This window comes from Emydura macquarii, unplaced genomic scaffold (assembly GCF_026122565.2).
Source record: "Emydura macquarii macquarii isolate MOO-44397 ecotype Brisbane River unplaced genomic scaffold, CSIRO-AGI_Emac_v2 contig_2897, whole genome shotgun sequence".
NCBI classification, from domain to species: Eukaryota; Metazoa; Chordata; order Testudines; family Chelidae; genus Emydura; species Emydura macquarii.
In genome coordinates this window covers 6,485,342-6,497,493 of record NW_027133034.1, presented here as the reverse complement: position 1 = coordinate 6,497,493, position 12,152 = coordinate 6,485,342, and the positions used below count along the sequence as shown (strand labels likewise).

Below are 12,152 nucleotides of genomic sequence, written 5' to 3'. Positions count from 1 at the left end.
GGGATTTGAAGAGAGTCTGTTTGTTACTTCAAGAGATCCTGGAAGGATTTGAAATCATCAGTATAGGAAGGCCGTGATGGCATTACTGCCTTGTCCAGAGATGAAGAGGACCTTACAGAGAGAGGCAAGGCCTCCTCAGCCTAAGACTCTTACTCTTCCTGCTCATCATCTGGTACTGGACAAGCATGCAGTAGTACCAGAGGAAGATCTTCAAGAGTGATTGACTGGTACACTACCAGTGGATGCCAGTGCTTTTTCTTAGGTATCCAATAATATTGGTGGTTGCAGTCCCAATAACCTCACTGGGGAGGGGGAATAAGGGAAGCCTATGATGTTTGGTAGGTTTCCTAGGTTCCTCTTAATGAAAGGGACTCATAGGAGTTGGGTAGTAGAGTCCTGAGATGGATCCCTGTACTGAGATCTCTGAATCTGATTAAACCTCCCATGGGTTATATTGGGTAATCCATTGCTCCTCTTCCTTTCCTTGTTTGGAGAGGTAGGTTCTCTCTTCTTCAGGGTTTTGTTCTCCAGGACCATAGACAAGGGAGCAACAGGAACTGAAGCAGCCTGCAAAGCAGATGTAGGGGAAAAAGAGGACCTATCTGGAACTAGATTTAAGTCTCCATTAACATTAGTTTAAGTCTAGTCTCCCTGTCTATTTTAGATCTGCTCTTGAAACCCAAACAAACCTGGTGTTTAGAAGGGTTGTGGAAGTCTCCCAAACACAGCAAGCAACTGGAGTGTACACCACTGTGGGGAAAGGACCTGTGGCAGGTCTGACAGGGCTTAAAACCTGGAGTTTGGAGCATAACAAGCTGTGCCCCAGCACAAATAACAGGTCCAAGAAGAGGAGGGGAGAGGAAACTGCCCCTCCCAGAAGTATAACAGTGCTAAATAAAATAAAAGGAGTAAAGAAATGAAAATAAATAGGAAGAAATTATAATAAATTAAATAAATAAGAAAATTAGGTAAAATAATTCATAAGGTGAAAGGTGAGGAGCTGAATATAGTGGACAGCAGAATGCTCTGTCTCGAGCTACTGAGGTTGGGAAGGAACTGAGTAGCAGCAGACTCATGCCTCCTTTCATTTGTTCCCCATGCAGGTATTTATAAATTGTGATGCGGTTACCCCTACCTTCTCTCTGATAGACTATTTATCACCAGAAGGCACATTTTCTAATCCTTTAATCATTCTTGTGGCTCTTCTCTAAATCATCTGCAATTTTTCAATAACCTTCTTGAATTGTGGACATCAGAACTGGACAAACAATTTAGAGGCAGAGACTGGCAAGGTAGAAACCTAACAAGTAAAAAGATGTATGAACTAGTTCCCTACACAGCAGGCTGCAGCAAACAGTTCCTTCTCCAACCATGCTCACAAAAGAACTGGCTTGGAATATTTGGGCAGCAGTATCCATCATTGCAACTGAATACCCAACGATGTAGAGAGAAAGATGGCCAGAAAGATTCTAGTGGATGTAGAGTACAAGTTATGATCCTAACATCTCAGATCTAAGGGAATTCCACAAGCATCATGCTAAGGAGTGCTCGCCCAAGTATTGAGAATCCAGTGTGAATGGATTCTTAAGAGAAAGATTTCTTTCCACAGCCTGCAATGTATCTGGCTACATAAACTCCACATTGCAAGTCTGAAATGTACCAGCTTTTGGGGAAGCAAGAGAAAAACTTGCCAGACACATTTAATTTCATGAAATTCTCAGAAGACAGAGGGAACTCTGGCTGAGGGAGGCTGTTATATGTTAAGAAAGTTGTGACACAGATGAGCCTAAGAGAAAGAGACTGTTAGGGACTTGTACAGGATGATGGTAGTGATGTTTGTTAGAACTGAACCTTCTGATACACTGAAATGTCCATATAGCATCAGGGGAAACCCTCCTTAAACATTGGTAGAAATGCTAAGTTCACTTCCTCCAGCATTGTTCTCTAACTGCTAGCGCTATTCCCTCTATTCCCGCTATTCTCTATTTTCAGAATTGTAGCATTTTCCCCCTTTCCTTTACTAAAATGCACAAAGATTTTAATCATTTTTTGTAATTTACATACCTTGATTGGAGAGATATGAAAGTATTCATACAAGCTGATCTGTGAGGTATCTGTTGATGACATACTCATCAATTCTTTTTGGAGAGATTCTATATCCTTTTTGAAAAGTTCAACCTGTCAAAGTATTTTGAACAATTAGAATTTCAATACTTGTTAAAGCATCAAACTCTGCAATGCAAACAGTTCTCAGGAAGATGTAATAAACTGATTGCCAGAGACACTGTATGATCTACACTGTGCTGAAATTACTTCAAAAAAGAATTTCTGCTGTATTATTTGGTGCAATAACCTACAAGTAAATTCTTAAGATTTTACATTGAGAAAAACCTTTATTTTAAAGTTCAAATAATAGATATATATATATATATATATATATATAGAGAGAGAGAGAGAGAGAGAGAGAGAGCGCGCGCGCCTGGGGCAAACAAACAAAAACAAACAAACACACAAGCTATTCTGTAATTGATATAAACCTTTAAAAAAATGTTCTAGAATTCATATTTACCTTGCCAGAGGATATACCAAATGAAGAGAGATACAGATGCAGAGCTGTAGACAAGTGGGCAGGTAAAGTGATAATATTTACCTGTACAGTAATTGGAGCTCTTAGAGATGTGTAGTCGCTGTATGTATACATATACCCAATGGCCTTGTTCGTGATTGTTAGCACTGTCAGTTCAGTGCATATGGGCACCGACTATCCTTGTGCTCAGTACAGTGGTGCAGAACCAACTGCCACTCCAGTTCCTTCTCTATCCCAAATCCCATATATTTTATGAAGAAACAGAAGCAGAGGACAAAGAGTGCTTTTCCCTTTTTGTATTTCACTCCAGTTGACTCCCAAGCAGTGTTCTAACTACAACGATGGGTGCTTCTAATCCTATCTATGGTAGAGTGAAGAACAGCCTTGCCAAAAGAGGCATCTGATTCCACTAAAGCATACAGTCTTAAAAGGTACATAGAGAGAGCTCCACGTGGCGATTTACAGATGTCTCAGAAGGAAAAATTTTTCAGATAGGCCACCGAAGTTGCCAGGGCTCTGGTCCAATGAGCCCTAATATTGGTTGGGGGAGTTAATTTAGCTAAGTCATAGCATAACGTAGCGTAATACAACCTGAAATCCACTTTGACAATATTTGAGTGATATTGAGGTATCTTTTGTTCTTTCAGCAAATTAAATGAACAATCTTGGAGATGATCGGAACAGTTTTGGTCTCGGCAGGTAGAAGGCTAGTGCCTGTCTAACACTTAAAGTATGTAATTTAACCTCATTGTTAGAATGAGGTTTAGGATAAAAACTATAAAGTGTATGATTTGTTTGATTTGCAACTCAGACACAATCTTGGGTATGAATTTTGGGTATGGTGGAAGAAAAAACTGGTACCAACAGAAGACTGTACATGAGGGGCTCTAACTCCCCTGGCCTTCTGGCTGATGTTATGATTACAAAAAATGAGGTCTTCATGGACAGATGTAGAAAGGAGCATGATGCCAAAGGTTCAAAGGATGATCCCATAAGACCTATCAAAACGACATTAAGGCCCTATCTCTGGGTAGGTTCTACTATGATTGGAAATACCTCACTAAAACTCTCAGGAATCTAGATGTTGTAGGATGGGAAAATCCATGAGGGTTGGGGAACGAAAGGCACTAATGTCCACTAGATGTGCCCTCAGAGCACTAAGTGAGACCTGAGATTTTCAGAGAAAGAATGTAATCCAAAATATGAGGGATGACACAGGCCACTGATCACACCAGACAACAAATCTTTTTCACTCTGCAGAGTGTTTTTCTTGTAGATTCTTTTCTATTCTTGCTCAAGATGGTTTGTATATCTGAAGAACACAATTCTTCTAGTTCTGAGAATTATCCAAGAACCAAACAAAGAAAAGTAGAGAGAAAACGGGTTTTGGATGGTGAGTCATTCCCTCATGGGTAAATCAACAGAACTGACCTTTAAAGGTAATCAGATTGGAGGACAAGTAGATAAATGAAGCAGCTCTGAAAACTAATACAGTCTCAGTCAAGGAAAAACTATTAGGATAATCATTACCTTATTGTGAATTATTTTCCTCAATACCCTCAGAAGGAACAGAACAGGCATATAGGAGCTTCTGTGATCACGAGATCAGGAATGCATCCTCCAGAGAGCCTACATTTTGATTCCCTCTGACACAAAATATGCAAAGTTTCTTGTTCTTGTCTGTTTCAAAAAAGTCAACTGCTTCTCAGCCCCATTGACAGAAAATGAACCGAATCACGGACATATTAATCTCCCATTCATGCTACATGAAGAAGTGTCAGCTGAAATTGTCTACTAATGTATTCTGAAGAGCTAGCAAGTGAACAACTGATATTACGCACCAGTTCCATAGCCTTATTGCCTCTGTTCATAGAAGGGATGATCTTGCTTCACCTTCCTTGTTTATGTAAAATATTTCTGTCTGTTTTCTGACATGATCCGAACAGACTGTTTCATCAATAAGAACGAATGCAAATTCTGTACACTGCCCTTAGGTCCAGAATGTCACATTAACTCTTCTGGAGTCCATTTACCCTGAGGGTACATCTTTACTGACGGTGGCAAATTTGCCACCGTCAGATTGATTTATCCAGATCGATTGAGCAGTCAGTGAAGACCCGCTCAATCGATCCGGAAGTCGACGTGTTAAAAACACGCCCTCAAGTGGCACAGTGCAGTGAAGATGTTACGTAGAAGAGGAGTTACAAAGTCAACAGGAGTTATGCAAGCCCCTCTGCGTAGCGTGTGTAACTCCCGTCGACTGTTGCCAAATTTCAAAGTAAATGTAGACAAAGCCTCTGTTAAGAGATCATGCAGATGGGTTCCCTAACACAATAGAGACACATCTGTCACTAATGTTTTGGTTGTAAGGGAAAGGGGAATCCTGTCCAAACTGATCCCAATTTTTCCACCAGTTGAAGAATGAGAGAACATTCTGTGGAGGGGACATAAGCATACCCATACTGTATTTTGTCAGGGTACACTATCTGCAACAAAACCTGCATACAACATAGATGTAATTTGGTGTGCATTATCAAAAAAGTGACCCAGGAGACAGAAAAAAGACCTTATAGTCATTCTTGGGCTTGATGAGTTGACTGGCTGGACATAATCTGGAACCTGTCATGAATACGTATGCTATGGCTATATTGGAATCCAGTTTCACTCTGATAAACTCTATACACTTGTAGGTATCAAAATGGACTTTCATTTACTCTTAGGCCAAGAGTCTGGAAAAGATGAACAATTTGTACGGAATTTTGAACTTCTTGACAGGACTTCCCTTTGAGTAGCCAGTCCTCCAGATATGAAGAGACCATTATGTCCTGTTTCAAGTATGCTGCTACTATCACTAACATTTCTGTGAATACCTTCGGTGCCTCTTTAGACCAAAAGGGAGAACTCTGTATTGATAGTGATTTGGGCTGATCACAAACCTCAGAAATCTTGTGTGACAAAGTGTTCATCCCACAATAGCCCAAAAAAGGATAATGTGGCACAGAAGGAGCCAATTAACCTGACAGGCCATACATGAGAGAGAATTACGATTGATAAACAATTCTTAATTGAGGATGGAGCCCAGGTGACCATAAGGGAGGACAGAAAAATGTTGTAGTGTGGAACTATAGTCACTCTCTGGCCTTAGAGAGGGAAAGGAGAAAACCCAGGGGGACAGCAGAAACCCTGGGCTCCTGGTCTGCTGAAGGAAGTGTTTACCCAAAAGGATGGTGGAGCAGAAGCCTAACTGAGGTAGAATAGGAAACGGCTCAGGGAAACACCAGCAAGGACTGGGATGATACAGACTTTGGCTGCTGTTTCAAAGGTTCCTGAGCTGGAACCTGGACTAGAGGGTGGCCCAGGTTCTCCAACTGGGAACTGGCATTGCCTTGAATTAGAGGACTGCCAGGAATGATACCTGGTCAGACAGTGAGACTTTGATACCCTGGAAGGGAAAAATTATAGTCACCTGGCTGGAGGGCCAAGCCACAAAGAGGGAGCATCCCATGTCATGAAGAGGAAGCACTGCAATTCCTGGAGAGTGAGAGGGGCTGCAGTGTAAACAAGAGATGGGAAGGAGCATCAGACTAGGAGGAGTTATTCCCCAGACAGTCACAAGGAGGCACCCCAGCAGTGAGTAGAAAATCCTGTGAGAATGAGATGAACATTGATGTGGAAATAAGCATTCTTCAGGTCAAGAGCTAGAAACCAATCACTCTCATCTAGTATCAGTATTATGAAGGCCAGTGTAACCAATGTGAATCTTCAACTGTGAATGAAGGCATTGAACACGCTGAGATCTAGGATAGGCCTCCAGCCTGCCTTCTTTTTGGATATGAGGAAATATTTGGAATAAAAAACTTTTGTTTTGTGCTAAGGAGGAAGAGGTTCTATTGTCCCTGACTGAATGAGAGAATCTACCTTTTAAATTAGAAGCTTCTCATGAGACGGGGTCTCTGAAAAGGGACAGGGTATGGCGTGAAACTTGATGGTATAACCAGTTGAATGATTTCCAACACCCATTTGTCTGATGTACAAATGCTCTCCAAAACCAGGAAAGACTATGTCGAAAGGCAGTTGGGAAAGGAGAGATCACCAGATCTGAAGAAAGTGGTTACAGCTCCACTCTATCACTTACCCAATCCATTCACTTACTCTCTCAACCCAAATCCTTACATTTTCCCTTTTATTTGTGCAGTGCCTCTCTCTCATCCCCAAAAACACGTGCTCTCTTACAACTTCAGCAGACCCTGCATATTGTCCCTCACTCTATAACACTCCACAATCACTTGTCTTCCCTTCTCCTTCCTTACACTCTCACATATTCAATCCAGCAGCACCTCACTTAGACGGTGGAATCCTCTTTCCACATGGTAGGATCTTTTTTGCCTCTTCTCCAGGGGAGTAGAGGGTGAAGCTTGAGGTGGCTGAATCTCTTCCCCTGCGAAGGCCAAACTTCTCCTAGCAGGCTCAGGGAAGGGGGACTGTTGTCTCTCTTTTCCTGACTTTGCCCAGAGTGCAAAAGATCAGCTTGCCATTAGGTAGAGGGAGCTGGATGCTAGCTCTTGCACAATGTCTGTCTCATCTTCTAGTCTCAGGCCTGGGCTCCTTCTCTGTATGTTATGCCAAAGTGTGAGGAAAGGAGAAGCAGAAAATGAGCGATCTACCTGGGCCAGTAAGCAGCTGCTAAAAACAGTAGCTCAACAACAGTCCTGTGAATCTTGGTCAACCTGTGCCATGGATATCATTACCAGCTTCTCCTGCCCATAGCAGCTGAAGTCCAAGTCTGTGTAATATTTTACCAATTAAAAACACTTTTATTTTATGAAATAGATTTCTACCTCTTGGTCTTTGGGCACATCAGCCTGTGTAAAGAGTTCAGCCAATGCATACAGGAATCCAAGATCTAATTTGAGATCCATTTCTTGAATCAGGACCTTAAAGTACCTGGATATGATAGTAAAAAATTACTATTAATTAGCAGCAATTTATTTTTTTTAAGACCAAAGCTTCAGATTGTGAAGCAGAATGTTAAAAATACTTTCATAGAATCATAGAATATTAGAGTTGGAAGGGATCTCAGGAGGTCCTCTAATCTAACTCCCTGCTCAAAGCAGAACTAACCTCAGCTAAATCATCCCAGCCAGGGCTTTGTCAAGCCGCAGCTTAAAAATCTCTAAAGATGGAGATTCCACCATCAACCTAGGTAACCGAATCCAGGACTTTACCATCCTCCTAGTGAAAAACTTTTTCCTAATAGCCAACCTAGACCTTCCCCACTGCAACTTGAGACCATTGCTTCTTGTTCTGTCATCTACCACCATTGAGAACAGTCTAGCTTCAACCTCCCTGGAACCACCTTTCAGGTAGTTAAAGGCTGCTATCATTCTTCTCTTTCACAGACTAAACAAACCTAGTTCCCTCAGTCTCTCCTCAAAAGTCTTGTGCTCCAGTTTTGTGTTAAAATTAAAAGGAGAATGCAATGCTAAAATGCTTGCTCTAACGCAGAACTTGTTCAGCGAACAGGTCAAGTAAGATTGAGTTCCACCTTTCCATTCTTTTTTTTGCTTATATCTTTCTGAAATTAATTCCTCTTGGGTTGAAATTTACTGTGCTTTATCTCAGTCGACAGGAGAAGTTTATTTCCAAAAGTTGGAGCAAAATCAGGTAAGTTATTTTTCATTGTGAGTACATAAAAATACACATTTTCCTATATGTTCCAATCAGAAATGTATTGCTGACATGACTCCAAAACAATTTGTAAAATAACACATAGCAGTAGCTGAACCAAAGAAGTTTTCTACTGATTGAAAGAGTACCTCTTCTAAAAGAAAAGGTAGTGGTTTTGGAAAGTTTAAACATTCCACCATAATGGAATATGTAAAATATACTCACTTAATACGTGATATTTGAGAATGCCCTGCAGTCCTCATGACAATACTGATATCAGTAAATGGTTTTGGTGCTATAAAGAAGAAAAACCAAGAGGTCAGTATAGGATTTATATTAACTAAATTTTCCTGAATATGAAAATACTAGTTATGATCACGATTATCTGCCGTATTTAAATCCCATGAAAAAATAATATAATGGAAGGAATAGGCACTCAGGATTCAAACGAAAGAGAAGTAAGAGGAGCAGGCAACAGGGGAGGAGGAAATGGAACATCAAAAAAGCTACTCCAGCCAACTCACAGAAACATAGCATTTTCACTTGATAGCAAATGAATGCTTTGGAGGATTCCATATCCAGGTCCCATGCTGTGCAAGGCGCCACCAATGACCGTGGTACTGAGACTCCTGAAAGTGGTGACCTGTGGGAGCCTGGTCTGGGGGAACCCTCACAGGTTCCAAAACTGCTGTGGGTCTGGGCCATTGCCCCTGAGGCCAGAGTGCTATTGGTGGTATTAAGGGTAAATCAGCAGCCATGGTTAAGGACTGCCTCCTTGGAAGGGTCTCCTCCGAGGAGCTGCTCCTTGGGGACCATGGGAGTAATGACGCCATTTGCCCCTCTGCGCTGTACCATGCATGGTGGTGTTCTGGTACAGGGGAGTGGTGCAGGAAGCCTGGTATCCTACAAACTGGCTTTGGTATTTAGGCTTCTTATATGGACTTGGAGAGCAGGGCCAGGATTCCAGAGATCTGCGTCAGGAGTCCGTGGACAAGCACTGGGGCTCCAGGGACCTGTGGTGTTCTGGGAATCGGTGCTGTCACTCTAAAGAGCAGGGTGCTGTGGGTCTGGTGACCATTCGCACCTTGGTGATAGGGATCGCTGCAGAGGTCTCAGTGCAGGTTTTCCCCTAGATGAGCTCGCCGAGGGCATAGGTGCCTGGTCCTGGTGCTGAGGCCTCCCTTCCCGGACTCAGCAGAATAAGGAATGCCAGGAAGTCCTTCATGGTCTGGAATGCCTCCAGCGTAGTGGGCACCACCAGGTGCTAAGGGCCCTCGCTGCTCCCAGAAGTCGGCAGCGGGTCTGGGATGGGGCTCAAAACCCAGATGAGCGATGATGCCCATAGGACTTGTGTGGACAGACAGCCCGATGCAGGTCTGGTCTGGTCTCCTGTGCTCTTCTAATCCCTCTTCAGGACTGGTGAGCACCCGCGTTCAGTGTGCGTCTTCTTTGGTCTTTTCTTTGGCACCGGAGATGGTAATCGGTATTGGGAAGACAACGGTGCTAGGGGAGCGTTCTGTGTCGAAACTGATGTGCTCATGCCAAGTCTGACCTACCTGGTTCTGACACCAGCCTGAGTGCTGACTCCATCCAGAGGGCTCTTAATCTAATGCCCTGATCCTTCTTGGTGCGAGGTCAGAAACTTTTACAGATTTTGCTCCTTTCCCACACATGAGCCTTTCCTAAACACTTCAAACAGCTCTGGTTTGGGTCATTCACTGGTATAGGGTTCTTATATGAAGTGCAGGGTTTAAAACTCAGGGACCAAGACATGCCCCATCCCTGTGTCGATTGCTAACCTAAACCTCTCTCGATAAACTAACACTTAACAATGAGTAAACTAACTAAAGGCAATGCTTGCTTTGAGCCCTGGCAGGGCAAGGGTAAGATGGTTTTGAATAGCCAACACATAATTTACCCTCAGTTGGGCTTGACAATGCTGTTTCACATAGGGAACACTGCCTAAATTTAGCCTAGTTGCGGGACAGCTCTGACTTGCCTGAATGGGGCTAGAAGAGCACCAGACAAAGGAAGATCCGCCATGAAACCACCATGCTGCCAAAAAATCAATCCAGGGCAGGAACAGGAGGAGGAATTATTTTAAGTCACTAGTGCACAAAAATGAACAATTAAAATGATCAAACATAATAAAGTTGGGAGAAACTGAACTGCCAATTTATTTTGTAGCCAGAGGTAGAAAATCTGACGGCCTGAACTGAAGTTCTTAGTCTTAGAATCTTCGACAACAACACTAGACTGCCTCTAAGTTCATAGGTGGAGGGCACTGGCCTTTTAGTGATGAATGATCAGAGAAACTGTTCAACAGAAATAATGCCATAAAGCCCAGCAATGCTTTTCTAAACTTTATAGCTTCTCTTTCTATGCTATGAAAACAAAAATTCAGAATAAAATTCAGACCTGGTGTAAGCAGGTGCAACTCTATTGATTTAAATGATCCAATTTACACCACTTATAAATTCGGGGAAGTGTGTGCATTCTCTGAGTGTGTGTCAAAGAAGTATTATGTATAGTGGATGAAACATCTAATGTCGGTGGCATGAGAGTATCTTTTTGTTAAAGTTATGAGAATTTCACCCAAAGATGCCTTTGTCATAATAAATTTGGTTTTTGGTGGGTGAGTTGGGTCATTCTCCCCTTAATATTAATATTTGTTTTCTCTTTAGTCATCATGTTTCATGGTCAATTTAAACTGATGGTGGCCTAAAAATGCCTTCTCTTTTTCATGCATGTCTTTTTGTTTTATGGAGACCAACTTATATTCTGATAGTAGTGACAACCTAAACCATTTACACCTGCACATGAAAATATACGTTTATATTTTTGTAAGAACGATGAAATATGTTAAACTGTATCCACAAACCTGAATCCAGGGTGATGGACTTCGGAGGTTTAATAGGATAAAACACAAAAGGAAATACAGCTCCGGGAATCTGGTTTTGTATCTGATAAGAGTAAGGACAGGAAAGATGGTGTATGTTAACTGTTCAAGTAGCAACTGTTTATTAAAAATTATAAAAGAAACTTTAGGTAAGAAACATACAGAAAAACAGGGTTACTTACCAGTAACTGTTGTTCTTTGAGATGTGTTGCTCATATTCATTCCAATATAGGTGAGTGCACGCCCCGTGCACTGGTTCCCGGAACTTTTTTGCCCCTAGCAAGTCCCGTAGAGCCGGCTCCAGTGCCCCCTGGAGTGCCGCGCTCATGCCATGCTATATCAGGCGCTGCCGGCCCTGAGGGCCTATAGTCCCTTCTTTCTGCCGACTCCGACAGCGGGGACGGAGGGTGGGTATGGAATGGATATGAGCAACACATCTCGAAGAACAACAGTTACTGGTAAGTAACCCTGTTTTCTATCTGAGTGATTGCTCATATCCATCCCAATATAGGTGATTAAATAGCCATACCTTGGAGGTGGGTAGGAGTTAGCGGCGAGCTGCTCTCATCAGCATGGCCCTGCCGAAGCCCACGTCCTCTCTTGCCTGCTGCACGATGGCATAGTGGGACATGAAGGTGTGGACCTACGACCAGGTTGCTGCTCTGCAGATGTCCTGCAGGAGCACATGCTCCAGGAAAGCCGCAGATGAGGCCTGGGCTCTGGTTGAGTGCGCTGTCACAGCTCCTGGAAGCAGCACCTTCGCCTGCTTGTAGCAGGTCCTGATGCAGGTGGTGATCCAGGTGGAGATGCGCTGGGTGGAGACAGGTGAGCCCTTCATCTGGTCCGCCACTGCCACAAACAGCTGCGTTGACTTCCGGAATGGCCTGGTTCGCTTGATGTAGTAGGCCAGGGCTCATCTGACGTCCAGCAAGTGCCATCTCCGCTCCTCCTCTGTGCGGTTTAGGAAAGAACATGGGGAGAAATATATCCTGGTTATAG

The 12,152-nt window shown here is 42.8% G+C and overlaps 1 protein-coding gene across 2 annotated transcripts in view; it reads right to left on the bottom strand.

The window, feature by feature from the left end:
- VPS13A (vacuolar protein sorting 13 homolog A) overlaps window positions 1-12,152 on the bottom strand; it is a 271,467-nt gene that overhangs the window by 37,459 nt on the left and 221,856 nt on the right. For both annotated transcript variants that reach the window (XM_067568877.1, XM_067568878.1), the window contains exons 57-60: window positions 11,136-11,217; window positions 8,480-8,549; window positions 7,426-7,531; window positions 2,065-2,178 (exon numbers count right to left, since the gene is read on the bottom strand). In XM_067568877.1, coding sequence (XP_067424978.1) covers window positions 2,065-2,178; window positions 7,426-7,531; window positions 8,480-8,549; window positions 11,136-11,217 — 372 coding nt within the window. The remainder of the gene's footprint in view (window positions 1-2,064; window positions 2,179-7,425; window positions 7,532-8,479; window positions 8,550-11,135; window positions 11,218-12,152) is intronic.